We start from the raw sequence: 14636 nt of genomic DNA, 5'->3' as shown, positions 1-14636 counted from the left end.
TTTTTTTTTTTTTTTTAAGAGTAACCTGGAAGCTACCATGGCTGGGGAAAAATCAGTCAACAACATCAGCAGGAGTTGAAACATTTATTTTTATTTTACAAATGTTTTTAACCTCAATATGAAGCTGACCAAATTACACATGTGAACACAATGTCCGAGGCAGTCCTATTAGTGATGAACTGTGAGTTCCCAGATCATTTTATCTGCGACTGTGCGATGAAATGCTTTGCAATCTGGGTTAAAGTAACAACTACAAAGGGAAAGAAATTTGTAACATTTCCACCAGAACAAAACGTATGCTTGGAAATGTTGTTTACTGTGCCTGGCGGAAAGCTACAACTAAACACATTTCTTAAAACTTTGTAACAATGTGATCATTACTCTACACTGAATCTGCAGAATCAATAATGCAATATGAGAGATTATAAAAGGAGGGGAAAAACTAAACCTTCACATGGTAACAGCTGTGCGTGTTTACAGTTTAAATTTTTAAATTAGTCGCGCTGATGACAAAAGTGACGGACGTGATGGAGATGTCTTCAGGCATAAGGGTTTGAGTAACAACATCACGACCGGTAAGAAGCTTCTGACTTCAGATCTTTCCAGGAAAACTTCCATTTTCTATCTGGTCGTCCCATTTAGCCACCTGGACAAGATGTTAAAGAGGTGCAGGTGAGAAACAAAACCAGAGACTCTGGGTAGCAGCTGCTATCAAATCAATAGTATGAAATACAAATAAAGCTTCATAGGCATAAAGAAAAAAAAAAAAAAGAAAGTTAGCGGCCACCTGATATCCATCACATTGATTCCCTTATTAAGCTTATAAACTGCCTCAAAACTCATCTTTTCAAACCTGAATATTCTCTGTAATGTTTGATTAGCAGGAGCTGCTGATAGTTTGTTGGTTTACAGTTCCTTTTATCTTGTTTGTACAGTGTCCTCGAGTGTTTCGAAAGATGCTTTTGAGTAAAATAAATTCATTTATTACTATCATTTAAAAATACTCACCCAGCCCATTGGACAGAGGCTCTTATAAACCCTCTGGTACCACTGACAGGGAGACACATCCTGGCCTTTGGTGGACAGGGCCTTGTTGCATCGGTGAAAATCTGCAGCACAAAATAATGCAGAGGTTGAGCTTTTATTATTTTACAGGAAACTCACAGATCAAAGAATGAAAATCTTTGCGGCTATACAACTCACAGTTCGACTGCCGTTTGCACTCGCAATATGCTGACATTTGTGATAAGTGAAGGATATTTCATAATTTACACTTTACTAAGAGAAGCTGGTATGAAAATGATCAGATCTTATGTTTTTAAATTTGCTGTAATATTTCATGGTAGAAAGCACTGACGTCACACCCTTGATTATTTCAAAATGAGCAAAAAATAATGAAAAACTGAAGTACAAATGCTGAAATAATCAAAATTGTGATCTCAGTGTTACATTTTTGCTACAAATATTTGTGAATATTTCAGAAATTAAAAGACGGAAATGTATTAACACAACATTTTCCTATTATACTCAGTTGTACTTTAGCAACAAACTGCTCAGCACAGTATCACTAGCTTGTTTGTTTAAAACAAACAACAACAAGAGTTAAAGTATAAAATGTTTGGAGATATTTCAGATTTTCTTAGGTCTAAAATTAACACATTGAGAATAAATTTAAAGCGAAATCCCTGTGTGGCAGACAGACAAAGTAAATTTTTTTTTTTTTTTTGACAAATTGATCCTATAAAACTGGGATGATGTCGAATGTCTGTCTTTTAATACATACATGTTTAAAATGACCATTGCAACAAATTGTATTTCTGGTTTAAACTGAAACCTCATAAGCAACAGCGTTAATGTCATGGAGTTCATTTGTTAATGACCTTTATAGTACCCTTCTTTTTTTTGTACTTCAGATCATATTTGACAGGAGTTATGAGGAATATGTGACACTTTCATGTGTCTAATCGGAATATGGGAATGTCCTCACCCAGGTAGTTCTGGAAGCAGTTGCGGGTCTGGTTTGTGTTGGGGAATCTGGCGTCAAACGGAGCCGTTCTGTAGTTTTTAATCTTCTCATCCATAGTCTCGGCCATGTTTGTCGGCTTTAGTAAGCGGTCAAATGGACGCTGAAAACAAGGGAAAGTTTCGATAAATAACACTTACAGTGCGTGTATGAAAATGGAAGAATGTCATGACGGTCAAATTTATCCTATGGTTGGATTATAAAAGATAATATTTCAAGTTGGCTAAGCTAATCTTTAGCTTAGCTAATTTTATCTTAATCACTCACGCTTTGTTAGCTTACGTATTGAGAGCTTTATTAAAAAAGACTTTGCAAACTAGAAGGCTAGCTGATAGTTGGCTGCTTATGTTAAATAGGGTTGGGGTAGTCTGACAGCTTTTCTTGACAAAGTCGTTACAGTTACCCTTTGCTAGCTAAAAGCTAACGGATTGAAGGACTTGCGCTATATAGCTTTCATTGTTAACACACATTCAAAGAACGGCCGATTATCATCTACGTTTTCGACTACGAACCAATAAGTGTTAGTCGAGCAGATGGTTTAAGGAAACCCTTAATTCTCGTAGTTAATTACAGCTAACCTTGAGATGCTGCTCGTTTTGTCCTCACAGGAAAGAGATCCGGTTCCGCAAAGGATTGTGGGAGTTCATGGAGGCACGATTGGAGTTTATCATCATGCTGTGCTCAACTGAAGTTAATCGCAGTTGTTAACAGAGGTGGGTAGAAAAATGTAAGTATTACCTCAAGGCATTTTTCCCCCCCGGTCAAGTAAAAGTAAAAACATGCCATCTAAGAAATTACTTAAGTAAGAGAAAAGATATTTGGTTAAAATAAGGGATCTGATGCCTTATCAGATTTTCTCTGAAATGTAAACGTACGTGCAAATTCCGGCATTTTAAAGACTAATAAATAATAAAAAATGAATCCATATAAGATTATTACAAAATAGCACATTTGAAGCAGAAATAACACTTTTCACAATCTGTTTTTATTCTTTTTTAAAGCCTTAGAAACTAATCAATCAGATAATGTATCAGTTAGAGCAGGGTAAAGTACTCTGAATGACAATGTATGGTGATTACTGTACCTTAACCTAACCTCCAAATGGCACAATGGTAACAAAAATGTTGTAAACAAACTGTCTTATTTCATAAAATGACGTTTGACTGCCACTCAGCATCATTACAGTAAAAATTGAATGTAACATTGACCTGGCTTCACATCACTTCTGCTTAGCACTAGGTATATTAATATTTTATTATTATTATTATTATTATTATTATTATTATTATTAATAATAATAATAATAGTAATGGGAAATGACTTACAGTCTAACTAAAGTTTAGTATTGCTTTGCATCAGAATGTTGCTGCATATCATCAAATTGTCACATCTTAAATTTGGCACAGAAAATTTCTTTCTGTGCCGGTCTTCACTTGCCACCAATCTTCTATGTGCTCATCCTCCTATAACTGATGTAAAAGTAATGGTATGTCACCAAAATGTAGTCAAATTTTACATCCACCTCAGTTTTTGTTGTCTTACTACAAGAAGAGTTTGTGTGTATCTAAAATCAATCTTGACCAAATTCAACCTATATTCAATTCAGAATTACCTTCTGATCTACATTGGAGAAACCAGAGAAACCATCGCAGGCATGGGGAAACATGCAACCTCCAAGCAGAAGTTTCTCTCTTTTCTAGGTAAGTAAGTGTCATTCTTATTCCTACATTACATTTACATTAGTTTTACTACTGCAGAAAATTCTGACTAAATGGACTAAATGCCCATTTAGTCAGAATTGAAGCACCACAGGTGTCTTCTTTCAGGTGAATTGTTGTTGCAGCTGTTCCATACCTTTCCAGTACATAATGATGGGAGAACAGGGCTCAGTGAGATGTTCAATACTTAAATCCTTTAACTTCTCTGCCGCTTTCTTCCTTACTTGTCTGCTGTTTTTCTTGGTCTTCATGATTGTGTTTGTTCACAGATGTTCTCTAACGTCTAATCCCTCCACGTAACATTTGGATTTGTATTGAGGTTTAAATTAAACCCAACTGAACTTTTTTTTACTGATAAAAAGTATGTATCATTTTCCTTCTACTTCACAAGTATGCAGTTTTTTTAATGTAAAGTCATAACAAAATATGCAGATGTTTGTGGTTAAAAACCAAACAAACCCCCCCAAAAAAAGTTAAAAGGGTGTGAATACTTACACAAGGTACTTGGAATGAGACATTCCACAATTTTCTGTTTTACCAAATATGGTTTAGCAATGTGAACTTGAAAGCACATGAGTTGAAACACAAGGACAGTGGCCTTTCCCTTTCCATCAGCATGTTCCTGTTGAAGACTAGGCCAAAGATCACAGGTGTCTACATCACGCTTCCTGTCACTGCATGTGTTTCCTTCATCCTCTTTCCAGCAAAACATCACACAAACTCCATGTCTGTGTGATTTGGCTTGGAATCGGATTGCCATCTTCATTATAATTCGCTTTACTCTCCTGGATTTACATTGGACACATATTTGGGATCGATTGAAATATTTCGATTTTTATTAAACATTTGAAAAAGTGGCTGCTTCTATAAGAAACTGATATTTTTATGTGCCTACACGTTCAAATGTACAACATTTTAAACTCCAACATGCACATGTAAATCCGCCCTTCCCACTCTTTCTACCAATCTGTCCCTTTCTTTCTCTCTCAGCCAGGATATAGGTGTTGTCCAAAGCAAAGGAAGGAAATTCTGTCACTTGGAACAATAGGCCCGTTTCTCTATCTATAGACCCAGAGCGGCTGAGAACCACAGCGAGGGAGGCAGCAGAAATTTTCCACTTCGAAAGAAAAACTTGCTAAAAGTACTTTTTGGGTTATTTTAAATCGAAACACGTTCGTACCGTAGTGAGTGCGTCGGGCCGAGGCCTTTCAAAAAATGGATCTTTGTGGAGAGGAAAAGGAAACGCGCACCGTTATTGGACTTCTTTGAGCTGCTTATTTATCTTTGGGTGGATAACGACAAACGTATCTTATTTCACCAAAGTGAAAGTGGGTAAGTTTATTGATGACTAGACAAATGAACGCTCTTTAATTTTCTCAGCCCACTCTAGTGTACAGTGAGCCATGGTCTCCGCCTGCAGACTGAAAAGAAAAGATTCGAGGTGTGGATTTCTGCGTCAGGATGTGAGGAGTCAGAGATTATTATGGTTTTTCAACAAAGGCTTAATGATTGTCTTCGACCCCGAAATTTGATTGTAGAGAACAAGAAAGCAGGTGTCTTCTGTTTTGCTTTTTCACCTACAATTAGGATTTAATCGCTGAGGTTTCCCAAGAAACGCTGGGGCAGTGACCTTTGGAGTGGGATTTTCCCGGCCTCCGCGACAGCTGGACCTGAGTCCTACAAAACACACTTCCTGTTTGAGAATGGGAAACACACACTCTATGATTTTCAGGGGATTTTTTTATGGGAGAAGGGGAAGCGGGGATGATTTCTTTTTTAGTTTGTTTGCACCATGTTGACAACCTGCTGCAGGTATCCTGCTTGTATTGTTTTGACGATGACATCATTCCATTGTTATATTGTTTTCTGTCCTGGCATCATTGACACGCATAGATGGATTGAATGGAGAAAAAGGAATAATAGAAATGTTTATCTGTCTGAATGACATATGCATCCTGTTTTGTTTTTGTTTTTCTGGGTGGGTGTGGGGGATCAGATGGAGGGGTCTGGCAGTCCTCGCTTCAGAAAGCTTCACTTCCCAGTCGGATTGTGGATCAACTCGCCCAGGAAACATTTTGCAAAGCTCGGACGTCGTTGGCCCAGCGCCATCTCCGTCAAGTCAGTTTAAACCTTTTTTTTTTTTTTTTTGCTACCTTCAATTTCCTCATTGTGTGCTTTTTACAGGACATCACTGCCAGTTATCATCGGCGTAGGATCCAGAGCCTGATAAGAATTGTTGAAGGCCCAGCCTGTGTGTTGATGCCATCTTATCTTACTTCCACTGTCATTATATCCTGTCAGCCCCTGTTTGCTTCCCCTGTTTTATTTTAGTCCTGGCTGTTTTTCAGTTATAATTCACAGCTGACTCGTCTCTTCCGCCCTCTCCTCCCCCCTCGCTCTTTTGTCTCCAGGTCGACTACCAGCTCTGACGCGGCCTCGCTGCACGAGGCCCCCTCTGCTCCGTCCTCTTCCCTTTCCAACTCCACCCCCTCGCTGGCTTCCCCTTCTCCGTCCCCGTCTCCTTCGCCGGCCTTCCTCAGGCCCCGGCCCGCCGGCCCCCAGTCTCGGACAAAGCGTATTTCTCAGCTCTTCCTGCGGGGGCGCTCAAATAGCGACCGGGACCGGGCCGTGGGGGAGAGGGAGAGAGAGCTTTGGGCTACCTCTGTCGCCCCGTCAGCCCACCACTACTTGCCCGTCGCCTCCTCCTCGGCCCCTGGCTTGATCAAGATCTATGGGGATGCTTTTGCCAGTGGAGCCAACTATCGCTCCTTGCTGGCCAACATTCACTCCACGTCCAGGCAGCTCATCGCTCAGGTCATCACTCGATACACTGAAAGAGAAAGGGAGGAGACAGAAGATGCAGGTATGGGATCCCTCATGTGTACCTCTGCTGAGATCCCTTCATATCTTATCAAACTGAAACCAGTCGTCAGTTACTTGATACACAATGTCTTGCAATAGCACTCGCATCCTTTGAATTTTTTTTGTTCACTTTAGTACCACAAAATTCCACATATTGAGTTGGAGCTTTATCTGAAAGACCCTAACTAACCGGTATCTAAAAAGTATCATGAAAAACAATGCATTTTTTTCAAAACTTTTCACAAATAAAGATCTGCAAAGTTTGGTGAGCATTCGCATTCAGTCCTCCTTCTAATCTGATACCCCTAAATAAAACAGTGCAACAAATATCCCTAACTCTGTGTTGCAGATTTTTGCCCAGGTCCCTCTTGAAAATGAGATCTGGATTTTCCAAGTCGTTACAAACAAAACCAGCAGTAACACAGAAACATGACTGCTCTTTGTTTTGTCTTCTTTCCTCCTTGTACGGTCCTCTAGTTATCCAGAAGCACAGCCCTGAAGACTTCCTGTTGTGTGATGTCATCGGAAAGCCTGTCCAGCAGCCAGATGGTGCTATCAAATGGGAGACAGAGTGCCGGAGAGGTGTTGCCCCATGGGAATGTCCCTTGATGTTGGTGGACATGTGGCGGCCCAAGGATGGATTGGAGCGACGCTTTGAAATTTATAGGAAGGAAGACTATGAAAGAGAGGAAAGAGAAAGGGAGAAGGACCGGGAGAGGGAGGGGGAGAGCCATCAAGGTTCGTCTCTGCATGTACAGTGAGCCGTACCTCTTAATGTAGGACACTGTGGTAAACCTGATAAATGATGCGATTATATTTGGGGTAGCAGGTGTGCGCTGGCGGCGGAGCCGGATGTCGTCTGGCGGTGGGCTGGAGGAGGCTGAGCGAGGTCACCGTGGGAGGAACACCGAGCTCCGCAGGAGCATCAGCGACATGAACCTGAGCTTGCGCCGGCGACAGGGCAACCACGTCAGCAACGAGTCCCGTGGTACAGGGAACCGGCCCAACAACGGTGGAGGAGCGCAGGACAGGAAGAACATTGTGAGCATGATCAACCCGCAGCCTGGAGAGGTAATGAGGACAATGCAGTCGGGACTGAATGTGCTCATTTGGAACTCTTAAGTGCAGTGATTCTGAGATTTACAAAACAACAACATCCAAGCCATGGGAAAAACAGGATGAGAGTTTGGATAACAACAACAACAACAACGACAACAACGACAACCCTCTCCCCTCCCCCACAGAACTTAAAAAAATAAAAAAAGATTAAAGAAACCTTCAGAAAACTAGTTTAACTCTCCAGAAATGTGTTATTTCTGATATATTGCATTACTTTCAGCCGGTCGGGTGGCTTTCCTCTTTACAATTCTGTTGTGCTGTGATCATTTAAAATGTTCTGTTTTTACAAAAAGTGATTTTCATCTCATTTTCAATGTATCTAACCATCATGTCTATGTCCTCAGGTCAGAGCATCGAGAGCTGAGGCGAAGGTCGGATGGACAAATCAGCCAGCAGATGAAGAGAAGCATTACTCCAACTGCGACCTGGAAGTGATGTCACAGAGCCTTATCCTTCCACCCACAGACCGACCCTACTTCCTTTTGCTGCAGGGCTATGATCAGAGCAAGGCAAGACATGCTGACAGATGATATCATACACTGAACAACTCAGAAAGAATTTACAGTTGCGTATACCTGCAGTGCCTCGCAAGAGTATTCAGACTTTCTCACATTTTGTCACCTTGTTTTATGTGATTGACCAAAACAAACAATGCACAGCTGAGAAGTGGGAGGAGAGGGATGCATTATTTCCACAAGTCAGAAATGTGGCATGCACTGGTTGTTTTTAGCCTCACTGGTTCGACTCTTTGTAGATGAACCTTTCGCAGCAATTAGAGGTACAGACCTTTGGGGGTCTGTCTGTCTCCACCAGATCGCCACATTGAAAGACATTTTTGTCCCTTTTCTGTGGGTAGCAATTTTCAAGTGTTGCTTCATGTTCTAGATTAGACTTAAATCTGGTTTAATGCTGTATTTAAAGTTCAAACATGATAAGATTCTTGCTGAAGAAAGGCATTCAGACAAAAAAAATAAATACATTTGGTCTCATCTGACCAGAGGATCTTTTTGGGGTTTTTTTCCAACATGCTATGTCCCACATGAGGCTTTTAGCAAACCGAACCCTGACTTAAGCACATTTCTGTCTGACATCTGCTACTCCTGCGTCTGCTACACGATGCTGTTTGTTCACTAATGTTATCTAAAAACACTTCATAGGGCTTCAGGTGTGTAAATTCAGAGTGCAGACTGGTCCAATCTGTTTACTAGTTGGGTTTAAGGCAGTTGGTTGCGCAACATTTTATTAAGGGATATTAGATAAAAGCGGAATAAATGCATAAAAAAGCCACACTTTTCAGATTTCTATTGGTTAAAGCTTTTGAAAGCTTTCTAATATTTCTGTTCCCCTTCACATTTTTGTTGGCCTGTGCCATTAGAAGTCTGATAAAATACACTGAAGTTACGGTTATGATATGGCAAAATGTAAAAACAAGTCAGGGCGCGGGCATATTTTTGCAACGCACCGAACAACGATGTGGTCTGATGCGCACATATGTAAATGACGGGTAGCGGAGCTGTGCAGAAGGACGTGCATGCACACACCCAGCGCATGACATCATACCTGCATGTCTGTAATCGCCACATACCATCGGGGTTTCCATCCCTTCACAGACTTCTCCTGTTTAGAATCAGGCACAAAACAGCAAAAAGGCCTGCACAATAACCCCCTGTGTGCACTCCACCTCAAACAATGATCTCACACAGGTGTCTATTATAACAACCTGTGACACACTTCACTCTTTATCAGCTGCCTTCTGTGCAACTTAACATCTGATGTAAACTACGGCTCTCGGCAGATAACAGACCTCCCTGAGCCTCCGCTGTGTGTGTTTTGTGTAGGATTTTGTTTTGTACATCATGGCGGGATTTACACACGTGTTCGGGAGAAAGCCTACAGTGAAGGAGAGGGAGAAGGACAGAGAGAGAGAGAGGAAAGGGAAGAGACCCCTGAAGGTGGACACGTTCCTTTCTGCTCCTGATGTTTTGGCCAGGCACTTACTGGTCAGGAGAGACGCTGCTGTTCCAGAGACGCCCAAAGGACACGGTACCTAAAAACACATCAGTAATTCAGAATAAAACCATGATGATCACAGGGTTTCGGTCAACCCAATCCACAATATTATTTTCTTACACCGCAGCTCTAATGCGACCCTTCAGAGGAGGCGCAGTCACCCACAATGGAGTGACCGTGTACAGGGAGACGGTCCTAAAGCCCGGAGACGTGGTTGGTCTGGGGGACCACTTCCTTTTCCTCTACAGAGACCCCCGTGTGACTCCTGCCCCACCGCTCGCATTGACGCTGCCGTGGCAGGCAGACATTTCCACCCCCTGCTGTCCTTCAGGGCTGGTGGACAGACAGGAGGCCCTGAGGCAGTATCTGGGCTCCACTGAGGCACTTCTGAAATTTCACTCTCGTCACGCAGATGTCTTGCTACAGGTGAGATACGCAGACAATGTATTTCACTCTTTTTGGCGCCTCTGGTAAATACGTGTAAAAAAGATTTAAAATGTATAATTCACATGACTGAGATCAAACTTTCTGACACTAGGCAGCACATTTATCTCCAAAATCCTTGGATAGCCTTAAGATTGTGTCTGACGATGAGCAGATTCAAGACGCTGCGTGCCATTTGCAGCAAAGCAATCCCAGAACATAACTTAAGGTTTTCTCACGCCTGATAGTCTGGCAGACTCGGTTCAATTGGGGACCAAAGTTTCAGCGTTTGTTGCATTGTCAGCTGGTGCTGTTTGCTTTCACACTGCGTTGTGTCAAACAACCTAAACCCTTCGTCAAGCCTGTTTTGCCCCTTCGCCTGTGGTGACGCTGACCCACTGAGAAATTACACGAAACCCTCTGGAGAAGACAACAGCACAACTTTCTTCTTCACGAAATGTAAACAAAAATAGAGTGGTGTCAGATTTTTGCGGTTGTAGAATTTCTCTTTTGTCTTTGGTAAACGACTGTGAGCCATTTCTCCCACTAGCGCTAGACTCATACGTTTGTTTTGGTTGTATTTACCGAGATTGCCCTGCGCTATAGTTCGCGTCCTGCCTTTAGAGTGGTCTCCCGTCCGCCATGTGCATTCAAGCCCTTCTAGAGTTCACCTCCGTTGAACTGAGACCTGTAGGTTTTTAGACGGGCTAGACTTCTTTTTTTGTTCTGTATCAATCAGTTTGATTGCACATTCACACCTCATCCCAACCAAACTGTCTAGGCAATAAAAGTCTAGGATATCAAAGTTTTATTAAAGACTAACCAGAGCTGGTTTGAATTCGCCCATACTGAGTCTACTCCATGTTTCACAGTAGGGACAGGGTCCTCTTTTTGGTTTGCTTCGTTCTTGTGTCTATGGACATAGAGCTTACAGTAAGTGCCTTGTCAAAAAGCTTCAGTTTTGTCTCATCTGTCCCCTGGACAGTATCACAGAAGCTGTGTGGCTTGTCAATATGCAGTGTGGCAGATTCAGCCTCGCTTATTTATGGTTTGCTTTCTTGGTTGTCTCCCACCTCGACTCAATCAATAACCGAAGGAGCGATCTAACACTGATGAACCATGACCTTGGAGCTCATCTTTCATTTCTTTGGAGGTTGTTCTGATTTTAAACAGATAATTATGCGTAAATCTTTACTGAAATAACCAGTTTCAAGTTATTTCAATAAACATTGTCGGCTAATAAGTTACTAAAACGGGTTAAAAACTGTTTTGTCCACCTGTGTTTTGCAGAAGATTTTACATTGAACAATTTTTGAGAAATCTTGTCAATGTAAACATTGAGTATTTTTATAAAGTGGAAGGGAAATTCTGATTTGAGATATAGTTTGTTTTCTACAAAACCAGTGGTTATTATTATTCATTTCCAGCTATTTTTAAAATAACTGGAACTTGCGTTTCTTTTGTTCTTTCAGAATTTTTTTAAATGTACATGTGACATGAAAGAGAGGCACATTTCCTTCAGCTACTCATCAAAATAGAAAACCAAAGGAACGTAATGTTTGAGGTCCTTTCCACTTCAAAATATAGTTTGCAAAACTGAAATTTTGTCAATCTCATTCTTAGATAAACTGAATTTTTGAAGGGAAAATAAACCCAGTTATTTTTAAAGCTAGATGCATGCATGTAGTAAATATCCATAGATTATTAAAAACAATAATATAGAGGCCAACTTTGCTCATATGCCTCCTACTTTAAACCAAAAACACAATGGAGCCATTTTGTGGTATATCTCATGTCTGTCTCAGTTTATCCTCGCTCAAAAATTGTAATCTGGAGACATTATATGACTGAGATAAAAGGGTGAACCAGGTCAAAGAAACAACCGCAATTTTGCTTCGGAGAAACCTTTGAAATCTGTAACCCAGCTCTGCTTTAGCTATTCTCACAGTCTTCTCCCTTTACATTTTGATGCAACTAATGTCCATATTGTTCCCACCTACTGTCTGGCACTAATTATCAATTGTAGTATTTCCATTTGAATGTCAAAGAAAACTGATTTTTACTTTTTAAAAGCTAGAGAAAAAAAAACATTATTCATCTATTGCGTATGCTCAGGCTATCTCCTGCAGGCATTGGGTGAGGGAAGGGGCGGAAGAAAAATCAATTAAAAATATCTAAAGCAGTCAGTAGCTATAATGCCGACGCAGGCTTCAGGTAAAGACGACGTTGGAAATTGGGTACGTGTCCTAACTTGCCCATTTTTACAGGCGGTGGTTAAAGTTTAAAACAAACAGAGCTGTAATAAACAAGACGTATGTTTATCTTACCACCACACAATATGAAGTGGATGCTAAGGAGGGTAAAACAACCCTGTAGGTCATTGGTTGGGTATGTTGGGGCCTCTAAGTCTTTATAACAGCCTTATATCTTTGGCTGATGTCTAGATCTTTACAAGGCTTTCTAATCATTTTGGAGTAAACTCTGGAAGCATAAAATGTATGTTTGTTTTTTTTTTTTCAGGAGATAATTTCCAAAAACTCCTCTCCAGACTCTGGTGGTGGACCTTTAGCTCCTGCCTATCTGCTGTCCATCATGATAGATCACGCCTCCAAACATCTGGACCCCGCTCTGACACCGCAGATATTACTCAAATCAGCCAACCTAATTAAAGAAATTGTGTGGGTAAGTAAAAAGGAGCAAAAACAACAGACTTTTGTGTAAACCAAGCATTGGAGTTGAAAACCCAGCTGTGTAATTTCATCAAGCTACTATTTAATTCTAAGAACTATAGTGGAATGCAAAAGTATTGGCTTGCTTGAAGCCTTATCTCATTATATCATGAAATCTACAAACCTGAGCGTGCTTCAGTGGCCAACACAAAAAAATTGCATAACTGTGAAGTGGAAGTTAGACATTTTCAAATACTTTTTTAAACCTAAATCTGAAAAAAAAATGCTTCGTCTATTTGTATTCTGCCGCCTTTATTCTGATACCTCTGAAAAAAAAAAAACTATATCTGCTTTCAAAAATCACCTAACAAGTAAATTTACTACACCGATGTGTAATTTTATCTTATTAACAAAAATATTAAAATTAGGCTTATTTAATAAAACAGTGTGTCAAGGTTTGAAACACATTGCATGGCAATATTACAAATTTACCAACAAATGGATATCCATCTAACAAACCGACCAGAAGGAGGAATTAATTAGAGAAGCAGCCAAGAGGCCCATGGAGACTCTGGAGGAGCTGCAGAGATCCACTGCTCATGTGGAGGAATTCATTGACAGGAGAGCGAGTAGTAATTTACACAAAAACATCTGGTCAAAACAAAGTCATTTTGTTTAAGAAAACCAAAAAAAAAAATCCTTTTTGTAGAGATGTAGGGGACACAGCAAGCACACAGAAGATCAATATAACTAAGTATTTAAATAACTATATATAGCTCAGGAAAAAATGAAGAGACACTTCACTGAACCTCATTAAAAACCTCCTGATTATTGATTTCTGAACTCTTTCTGAGTTAAAACATTAGTGTTGTTTCTAAATATCAACTTGTTTACTTTGCATTATTTGAGCTCTGAAAGCTCTGCATCTTTTTCCTTATTTTGACCATTTCTCATTTTCTGCAAATTAAAAAAAAAAATTTGCTTGGAATTTCAGAGTCATGTTGTCAGTAGTTCATAGAATAAAAGAACAATGTTCATTTTACTCAACAATATACCTATAAAAAATACAATCAGAGAAACTGATCATCGTAAGTGGTCTCTTAATTTTTTCCAGAGCTGTTTGTAGAAAAACTTAACAATCACCATGCCCCTGTTCACATCATTCATACGGTGACTCATGGTGGTGGCAGCATCCTGCTGTGGGGGTGTTCTGCAGAAAACCACTTAGAGATTGCAAAAGAGTCTAAGTGGCGGGGGCAGTCCTTCACATTCCAGCATGACAATGACCCTGGACATAAACTCAGAAAAATTAATTTGAAAAATAATGGGCAAAAATATTAGTCTTTAGATGTGTAAGATTTTTATTTTAAACATTTAAACAGCAGCCTGATTTCTTTTGTCTCGTTCAATAGTATGTAGTTTAATTTTTGAAAGGAAATGAGTTGATTGCCAACCATAGAGGAATATACCTGCTTTGTAATTTGAAATGAAAAAAAAAAAAAAAAGATCAAGTAAGTTCATAATACCCCGAATGTTTAGGAGTGTCTCCGTTTGGAACAAATTAACTTTTTGAGGATAGCGTTTTCGTGACACCATGACCCAGACGGCACTCAAACAAAGTTGGCAGGAAAAACATCAGGTAAGACGAGTGAGACAACCACATTCAGTCAGACAGAGAAACCAGCAGACAGACAAATGCCCTCCGTTGTGGCCTGCTGGGTAGCGAGGATGAGCTGATGTCACTTCCCCTGCTGCTGGAAAATGTGCCGTAATTGTCCTGGCTGCAGGGCTAGACTCTGCAACCCCCCGCCC

General features: G+C 40.4%; 2 protein-coding genes across 7 annotated transcripts in view; one reads left to right on the top strand and one right to left on the bottom strand.

The window, feature by feature from the left end:
- Nucleotides 1-70: 70 nt before the first annotated feature.
- cox6b2 (cytochrome c oxidase subunit 6B2) lies at nt 71-2691 on the bottom strand. Of its 2 annotated transcripts, none has more exons than XM_008431493.2 (4): nt 2602-2691; nt 1988-2126; nt 1009-1109; nt 71-646 (listed from the first exon to the last, which is right to left on the bottom strand). In XM_008431493.2, exons 2-4 carry the CDS (start codon nt 2091-2093, stop codon nt 593-595), a joined length of 261 nt encoding a protein of 86 aa, XP_008429715.1. In that variant the 5' UTR covers nt 2094-2126; nt 2602-2691; the 3' UTR covers nt 71-592. The 2 variants fall into 2 exon arrangements, with proteins under 2 accessions (XP_008429715.1, XP_008429716.1); XM_008431494.2 differs by lacking the exon at nt 2602-2691 and adding an exon at nt 2536-2560.
- The window catches only part of rasip1 (Ras interacting protein 1), a 16807-nt gene continuing 4819 nt past the window's right edge, over nt 2649-14636 (top strand). The window contains exons 1-10 of one of the 5 annotated variants that reach the window (XM_017309737.1): nt 2649-2736; nt 3630-3723; nt 5738-5859; nt 6153-6604; nt 7081-7341; nt 7430-7674; nt 8067-8231; nt 9561-9765; nt 9860-10158; nt 12676-12837. In XM_017309737.1, coding sequence (XP_017165226.1) covers nt 5738-5859; nt 6153-6604; nt 7081-7341; nt 7430-7674; nt 8067-8231; nt 9561-9765; nt 9860-10158; nt 12676-12837 — 1911 coding nt within the window. In that variant the 5' untranslated portion in view covers nt 2649-2736; nt 3630-3723. Of the gene's footprint in view, nt 2751-3629; nt 3724-4809; nt 5074-5737; nt 5860-6152; nt 6605-7080; nt 7342-7429; nt 7675-8066; nt 8232-9560; nt 9766-9859; nt 10159-12675; nt 12838-14636 lie in introns of those variants that run through there. The other 4 variants (XM_017309736.1, XM_017309738.1, XM_008431495.2 and 1 more) reach the window with 4 other exon arrangements.

This window comes from Poecilia reticulata, linkage group LG16 (assembly GCF_000633615.1).
Source record: "Poecilia reticulata strain Guanapo linkage group LG16, Guppy_female_1.0+MT, whole genome shotgun sequence".
Classification (NCBI taxonomy): Eukaryota; Metazoa; Chordata; class Actinopteri; order Cyprinodontiformes; family Poeciliidae; genus Poecilia; species Poecilia reticulata.
Note: the sequence above shows the minus strand (reverse complement) of the source record. Positions and strands in the feature narration are given on the sequence as shown.